The sequence below is a fragment of the Ictidomys tridecemlineatus genome, chromosome 8 (genome assembly GCF_052094955.1).
Source record: "Ictidomys tridecemlineatus isolate mIctTri1 chromosome 8, mIctTri1.hap1, whole genome shotgun sequence".
NCBI classification, from domain to species: Eukaryota; Metazoa; Chordata; class Mammalia; order Rodentia; family Sciuridae; genus Ictidomys; species Ictidomys tridecemlineatus.
In genome coordinates this window covers 77,491,392-77,499,663 of record NC_135484.1, presented here as the reverse complement: position 1 = coordinate 77,499,663, position 8,272 = coordinate 77,491,392, and the positions used below count along the sequence as shown (strand labels likewise).

At 43.2% G+C, this 8,272-nt stretch overlaps 2 protein-coding genes across 5 annotated transcripts in view; one reads left to right on the top strand and one right to left on the bottom strand.

Moving 5' to 3' along the window:
• Nucleotides 1–307: 307 nt before the first annotated feature.
• Tent5a (terminal nucleotidyltransferase 5A) overlaps nucleotides 308–8,272 on the bottom strand; it is a 38,635-nt gene continuing 30,670 nt past the window's right edge. The window contains exons 1-3 of one of the 4 annotated variants that reach the window (XM_078019696.1): nucleotides 7,115–7,275; nucleotides 6,156–6,720; nucleotides 308–5,063 (exon numbers count right to left, since the gene is read on the bottom strand). In XM_078019696.1, the coding sequence (XP_077875822.1) occupies nucleotides 4,287–5,063; nucleotides 6,156–6,683 (1,305 nt within the window). In that variant the 5' untranslated portion in view covers nucleotides 6,684–6,720; nucleotides 7,115–7,275 and the 3' untranslated portion in view covers nucleotides 308–4,286. The other 3 variants (XM_005324762.4, XM_005324763.5, XM_078019697.1) reach the window with 3 other exon arrangements.
• LOC120888918 (uncharacterized) overlaps nucleotides 7,373–8,272 on the top strand; it is a 37,490-nt gene continuing 36,590 nt past the window's right edge. Inside the window, exons 1-2 of the mRNA XM_078018514.1 lie at nucleotides 7,373–7,443; nucleotides 7,758–8,183. Coding sequence (XP_077874640.1) covers nucleotides 7,373–7,443; nucleotides 7,758–8,183 — 497 coding nt within the window. The remainder of the gene's footprint in view (nucleotides 7,444–7,757; nucleotides 8,184–8,272) is intronic.

The following is an 8,272-nucleotide window of genomic DNA, read 5'->3' as shown; positions in this document are numbered from 1 at the left end:
CCCTGGAGTTCAAAAGACATGGTCTCTATGACACTGAAAACCAGCTGTCTTCTGGGTCATTTCACACTGCTAAGTTCATACACAGACAAAAATGTTTGTCACCTGTTGGCAAGATTCTTATGGAATTAATTGATTAGTCAGATAGGCTGGCTTAAAGCTGGTTTAACTGTAATCCAATGAGAATATTGCTGAAGGTTAGTCTACATGTACTGCCTTATGCTTCCTAATTTGGACATGGACGTGGTTTGGGATTCTGAGGACATCATTTTTAGCCAGCACAAATACAAAGACAGCAGACACAAATCAATAGAAAAAAATAACTTCTTTTTATTTACAAAAAAAATCCAAATATTGGATGCTGTAAACAAAATTCACAATCTGTTCCCTCTAGCACTGATTCAAACATGTCAGTTTTTAAAAGTCCATTTTCCAACAACTCCTTTTCTGCCTGTGACACACTATAGTCAAAATATTCCAAAAGAGTGACCCAAGGTGCAGCTTGCTGTAGTAGGGTGCCTCAGAGTTAGGCATGGCTGTAGAGAAGTTGGAGGGAGAGACAGCCAATGGGCAGAGCCTCCTCCATTCTGCAAAGCTTCACAGCAACTCTCACTAAGTTACCCAGACATCTTCCCACTTTGTACTTTTACCATTTTCTTTGTTATCAAACCATTATCATAACAAAATATTACAGAAATTCTTTCTTAGCATTGAAAAGGCTATGCTAAAAGAAATGTTAAAAGAAAGATTATATTCAAATAGGTGCTATATATGAAATCACCTTTTTTTTTGGCTTTTTGGTTTCATCGAACACACTTCATCTTCAACAATAACAAAAAAAGCTTATTTTTGACAGCTGCTGACAGCTTTCAACATAATACACTTCATTTACAAAATAGTTCACAATATTTATTTAACAAGTATTGTATTGAAAACAACTTTATGCACAGTAAAGCAACCAACGATAAGCAAACAGAAAGGGGCAGTAAAAACAGCTGTGTTCACTTTTCATTTCATTTCCTTCTTGGTTTGGATTATAGATTACAGAGAGTCTTCCATCTTGCATTTTTTGGAACCACATTAAAACAGTCCACCTAATACCAAAGTGAGTAGATACTTGATCCCATTTCTGAAAGGGAAAAGTCCATCTTGGTGTAAGTGTTCTTGAAGCAGTTGGATTTACTGAAGTAACTTTTCAAAAGGGCACTGTCACAGGTAAATGTTCTCTGACGTGCCAGATTGGACAGGTGAAAAGAGCCCCCAAAGATAAAAACTTCTTCCAGTTTCAAAGTAACAGCACACTAGGCCAGATAAACAAAAGCAAACAATATCACAGGCGCTAAACAGGAGTTGAGAGCTGTTCTTTTTTCTGACCTATACACACGGCTTGCTTTCATCAGACATTCAAAGTTTTTAAGCCACACATCCACAAAGAGAGACATATATTCCACTGTATGTTGAACTACATATGCACAGGACTATAGTACATACAAAATAGAAATAAATTATATGTCTTAAAGTAACTGCTGAAAGTTGTCTTGAGTATAGCTTCATCTATCCGAATGCCAGGTGCTGGCACTTCCAACTATGCTACCAACTCTGAAGTAAGCAAGAAAATAATATAAATATTTGAGAAAATAAATGAAAAGTGTATTATCAAATAAGGCTCCTCCAAACAAAAATCTGTGTCATACATTAACAGCAGTTTGCTGCTATAGAAGAGCCAGAGATTTCCAGACTCTTCAAAATAGTAGACAACTCATGTGTCAAGAGTTAGGATGAGAAGAAAGCAGATCACCAGTTGCTCCTCTGTACTAAGCATTCCCTTTATTTTCTTTTAGAAAACTTAAAAACACCTAAGCATACAGAGCTCTGGTTTATGACAAATGAGTGCCAGGCTTAATCTGCAAACAGAATAATATCCCTGGGACTTTGCAATTAATTTTTCAAACCCAGGGCTGGCAATGAAGGAGACTGAGCCAACATGGGGAAGGAAGAGTTCCCTAGAAAACAGCGAGTGGCAGTGCAGAGGCTCTGATAGAATTCACAGGGAAGCTGCTATAGCCAAACCACCAGATTCCTGTTAAGGCTTCAAAGAAAGATGCATAAAAGGTAGTCCAGACAGGTTTACCTGGATTAACCTAGCATTGAGCTGAGCATCTAAGAGATGCCCAGACAACAAACAGGCAGACAAGCAAAATTACACTGCCAACAGGCGGATGCTATTTTCTTCCTTAGTCCCTCTTTAACTGATGACAAAAATCTTCTGGTTGGGTCCAAAAAGCAATTATCATAGTAAGCATTCATCTATTAGGGCAGATGGGGATTATATGGTGGTTTCACAACACAAAGGGAAAGTTTTTATGTATTATTTTTGTTTTAACAAATGTATTTTCAGAAACCAGTGTTTAGAGGAGAGGGAGAAGGGGCAGTTTTGGGATTAGCTGTCATCAAATTGAAAACAGTAATGACAGTTCATTTCACAAAAGTATAAATGGTCTCTTGGAAAAGAGAAAATAAAGTTGGGTATGACTTAATGCAAAGTGATTTAATTATAAGTACAGTACTAAATATTTAGATGCAGTGTGACAACCAGATCAAAGATGTTTCATATTGGCATAAATTTATAAAATGTTATATATAATATATATCTCATATATAAACTTTATGCAATTGTGCAAATATTCTTTAAAAAGGGTCATTTCACATTTAGTAAATTCTAGTGGTACAGAAATGCAGAATGCATTTATTTAAGTTCATTTAAATATTAATAAGTAGCATTCAGATCACCAGAAATTATTTTTAGGGATTTAAGTAGCCTATCACTGATCCATAATCCATGATATTATACACCATGGAGGAACACAATTATTTAAAAAAAAATGGGTTCAAACTGACAACATGGCAGTTAATTTTTTTAAAAAAAAGAGTGTTCTGCCCAACAGATATACTCCCATTTTGGGGATTCTTTGGCTCACAAAAAAAAAAATAAAATAAAACAAACAAACAAACAAATGAACAAGAAAAGTCACTAAAAATGTATTACCTCCACTCTTCCTATCAAATATATTACTTGTTTCCTCCTTTCAATTGCTTTAATTCTTTTAGATGTGGGTTTTAATTCATCATTGCAATATGCCCACTTCTCATGTCATTCTATTGAAAACATAAAAGCACACGGTATTTAAACATTTCCTATTTGATACATTGTTCTAGATCATAATCAAAGTAGTGCATATATATGTACATGTCATATGTACATATATACACACATAGTATACACATATACCTAAGATAATATCACACCAACAGTGCAGCTATTTGCCAAGAAAAATAGGGCATTTCCTCCACTATTCACAAGCTTATATGTTGTTTTATTTTCTTGAGTCCCTGATAAAATAAAATTAATCATTAAACCATAAAATAATTTTCCACTTCAAATTTTCAGAAAGCAACAGGCACTTTGATGAATATTGGTGTGTAACAAATATAGTAACTCTTTATATATTTTACTATAACTCTTCTACTAGGGTATTTTTAATCTGTTAATCTTTGGTCCTTGAGCACATTTTCTTTGCTACAGCTGTTTTTGCTTGCATTTTCACATTTTAAAAATGCGAGCTATGCACGCAGCTGGAATTAATGGATTGTGTCATCATAAGTTCTGCTGTTTGTTATGAGAACTGCACCAACCTACTACTGTTCACTTGGAGCAAGCAGTTTCTGTTAGCACAAAAGGATCATTCCACAGAAAGCACTTACTAAGAGCCTCAGATAGTAATCCCAACATGAGAGCTTCCCTTCCTGTACAGTTACTATCTGAACTCCTGAACTGATAAACAAGGTGGGATAAGACTTTTTATTCCTCTAAATTTTCCCTTTTGTGAATTCTGCCTTAAAAGTTTCTTTACCACTTTTTATCTCCTATGGCAAAGCTATGGGAGCAGTTGTTGCAAACCCATATTGTCATCAAACATTTTTTTTCCCTTGTTATCTTAGAAGGACCTGGTTGTTTTTAATGACAGGTCTCTTGTTTCAAGATAGAATCCAGTTGGGTAGAAGGAAAAGGGGAGAATTAAGGAGGAAAACTTTTTAGAGATCATGCTCCCATACCAAAGAAAAGATCCATGAGCTTTGCCAAGCTTAAAACCAGGAACATATCATCACTGCACAAAACACATCCCAAATTAGGACTGGGTCACTCCTTTTTGTTGTTGTTGTTTTTTCTCCCCCCCCCCACAATCTGGTCTGAAATGGCTCCCCTCCTCCAAGACATTTTTAAATGATTCTTAATTGCAGGGTAGCCAAGTGGAGTATGTCTGTTGCTGGCATGTGAATACTGGCTGAACTTGTGCAATGTAGTAATTGCTAAAGTTAGCATCTGCTACATAGGGGGCCGGCTGGTAATAGCAAGTGACATTAGCCACATTAGGGATGACATTTTGGTCAGCTAGCACCCGGATAGCCAGCATGGTGATAAGGTTTAAAGTCTGTCTTCTTTCATGTCCCATCAGGCACACGGTACTCTCATTCACCACTCCATGAAGGGTCATGAGATAGTCATACTTGCGGTCTTCTAAACCCACGAAGTGGTTCTGCAAATAGGACTCCAGTTTTCTCTGCTGCTCTCCAATGTCTGAGAAATCGATGAAGAACCTGGAACACATATACCTCTGGAGGGTCTTGATCTCATCAGAGGCAGGCCTAAAGCCCCTCACTAAGAGGTTGCAGTACTTAAGCAGACCTCCCCCTCTGATTTCTTCTGGGTTCCTGGTGGCAATGATCTTGTTACAAAGGTGATCAAAGGCTTCATGGAAATCACCATAGACACTCTCACCAATTATTGTGGGGTGAAATGTTTCAGTCATTGGGTTCTCTGAACATTCATAAAAGAGAAGAAGAGAGTCTAATTTGATTTGAAAAGAATCTACACTGAATTCAAACTGCCTCCGAAGGGAATCCACAAATTTCAGTTCCACATTTTTGCCACTGTTGTTTGATAGGGATATAAGACTCCATCGGTCAGAGTCATTGCACACTTTAACCATTTTCTGCACATAAGCTTCCTACAATTTAAAAGATAAAACAAGATGAGCAAACCTTGAAAAAAAACAATAAATAAATACATCCTCTCTCCACAGCTGAGAATTATTTTGTTCTCTCCCTTTTGTTTTGTCAAGTTTCAGCAAAACACTACCTGTAGGCTTAAACAGTCTTCTGAAAACAGGAAAAAAAGAAATCCATTTAACGAGTAGTTTAACTGTCTGGGAAAGAGAGGAGAAGTAATAGTTTGAGGCTTTTGGCAGACGTAGCAGAGTACTAAAGGTTCTGTTGTCATGTCTGACTTTTGAAAATGGCCTAATAGGCACAACATTCACACAGTAGCCACATAATATTAAAAAGACACAGAAAGGTATACAGTGATGTAGGTCTGCCTCTCACCCTTGTCCCCAGCCACCCAGTTCCCCTCCCCTGAGGCAATCAGTGTTATCAGTAACTCCTATGTCCCTCCAGAGGAACTGCAGAGTTACAATCAAATATGAACTAAATTGTCCTCAGACAATTTCAACTAATAGAAAATGTGACTCGAACCACTGTGTGGTAGTGGGGATTGCCATTATACCCTTAAAATGTGAATCAATGCGGAGAATCAACAAATATATCTTTAACACATGGAGTCAGCTGAATGCAGCGACGAAATCTATTCATATTTTCCAATACAATAAAAAAACCCATTGACTCAGTTCTGCTTCAGGCTGCTATTTTCCCAAAGATTAGATTATAAAATGACTGAAAAAAATCTTATTTACACTACACTGTTTCATTCCCCCCTTTTTCAGAATCTACTGTAGATAAGACTCCAGCAGGAAAGCCAAGAGTTAAACCATAAGAAGGAAGCGAAAGGGGGGGGGTTGCTTAGGAGGAAGCGGCAGAGAGTTGTGGCGCTGAAGCTCCAAGTAAACTAAAACACTTAATATCATCCACGCACCTTAGTTCACTCATTGAGAAAATAATAAATAATAGAAATAGCGCTCCCAAACGCATGACAACCGCGGATACTTGACTTTTAACCATACTCCCTCTGCCCTAAGTTCCCCACGGAAGCCTGGCTGGGCTCCGCGAGGGTCAGGACCTAAGCCCGTCTCCAGTGGCTTTACCTTGAGCGTGAGTGGTGTGATCTTCTCCTTGTTCACCCCTTCGGGTAAGAAGTCCAACAGGCAGTCTAGCACGACGTCCTTCACAGTCTGAAACTCCTCTTCCCCACGCAGGTCAGCGCAGAAGATGAGGTCCAGGTCCTTGTAGCCCAGGCCGCTGTCCTGGTGCAGGACGTGACTGGCGGCCGAGCCATTGAGGCGCACATCGCGGACGCCTATGCACTTCTCCGCCAGACGCCGCCGCACCACCTTCACGATCAGACTCGGCTGCAACTCGAGCGTGGGGAAGTTGCCGCGCCCGTGGATCGGGATGGTCTCGCTCAGGATGCCGTCCAGCCGCTGCACTTGCTCCCAGTTCAGCACGTTACAGTGAGCAGTGGGGCTTTCACAATAGTCCAAGCAGTGCCCACCGAAGCTGCTGCAGCCGCCGCCGCCAAAGTCACCGCCGCTAAAGTCGCCACCCAGGGGGATGTACGGGCCGCTGGCTAGCTCGTCCTCGGCCATAGCAAAGTACCCTTCACCCTCCGCCATGTAGTGTCCGCCGAATGCCACTTGGCCCTGGTCAATCCTAAAAGAAAAGAATGGGAGGAAAATACGGTAAGGACTTGGGCCATCGGAGATCAAAGGCTCATACAGCAAAGAGCGCGCCCCCTCCCCGAATCGCCTCTGGCCCTGGGGTTCCACAATCTCTTCCTCCCACAGCCCTGGTCATTCCCAGCCGCGCGCCGCGTCCCGCAGAGCAGCCCCGCACCAAAAGTATCTCTGATGCATCTGGAAAGTGCAAGCGAGAGTCCCGTCTGTGTCACCTGGAGGCGGCCGCCCCTTCTAGGAGCGCAGCGAAGGAGGAACCGCGAGGCGGCAATACTTCCAGGAGCTGCGAGTGCGCTCCCAGCAAAGGCTAGCGACTTCGTCTTTCCCAGACCCAGCTGCCCGCACTGACCACTCCCGCCCCTCGCCCCCACCCGCGCCTCTGTCACTCCCGCTGAGTGGTCCCGGAGGTGGCGGCTTCTGCTGCCGCCGCACACGCTCCCGTCTCTGGAGCTTTAGCAGTTGTGCGGGGGAAATGTCTTCAGTACTTTTTTTATACCGGGCTTCTCCGTGCTTCCGGGGCCCTAGCACGGCGCGCTCGCCACACCCTCCTCATCTGCATAAGGTGCCGCCCTCTACCACCACCCCCACCACCACCCAATACTGGGCGTACAGTCAACCTCTGCTAGGCAATGCGGACAGACGACCTAGAGCGCGGGGCCGCTAGTCGTGTGTATGTGCAGATGCGTGTGTCTGCACAGATGTGCGCACACGCATATACACACGTCTATATTTGTAATTTATGTACGCCCCGCTCGAACCTCCCCCTGGGGAACCTAAAATGCCCATAAGCAGCCATCAACGGTGCATAAGGACTAAAATCACGCAAGTGCATAAACTTCCCAATCATAAGATTCTCGCCAGATACAACGCGTCATTATAGCGTAATGTGGGGTTCCGGAGGTTCCTCACGACCTCCCTTTAAACTGCGTCTGTATTACTAGACCAGTTACTCCATTGATAAACTGGTCCAAGTGTGCACTAAGGAGTCCACTCAAATAGACTCTGTGCGTGAAGGGAAGGGCTTGCTGATAACTGGGTTTCGTTTCTCGAAACCTCGGGCCACAGTAAGGGCGGGACAGGGGCGGAAGGTGGGGGGAAGGTGGGGGGAAGGCGGAGGAGGACTGGAGGCAGCCCTAAGCAGGAGGAGACGCGGGGGCGGGCGCGAGCGTCGGGCTCCTGCGCACCAGAGGCTTCGAGAGTCCGGGAGCGCGGTGGGGCCGGCGCGCGTCACCGAGCAGACAGCCGGCGGGCCAGCAGCCAATCGCCGAGGTCGGGGCGGGCCCGGAGCGCGGCTTGTGGAGCCCGGCCCAGTCGAAAGCCCGGCCGCCCAGTTGTGGTGTGGCTTGCTGCGCAGCGCAGCGCACCGCGACATATAACCTGGAAGAGAAGCGGAGACGACCAAGCACGTTCCTCTCAGCCCTCTAAACTTTGCGCTTTCAGGTGAATAAAATGTTAGTAGGATATAATTTGATTTCCCACGAGACGTAAAGGATGAATTTAAAGGATATAGTTTCTCCCCTTCAGCTTCA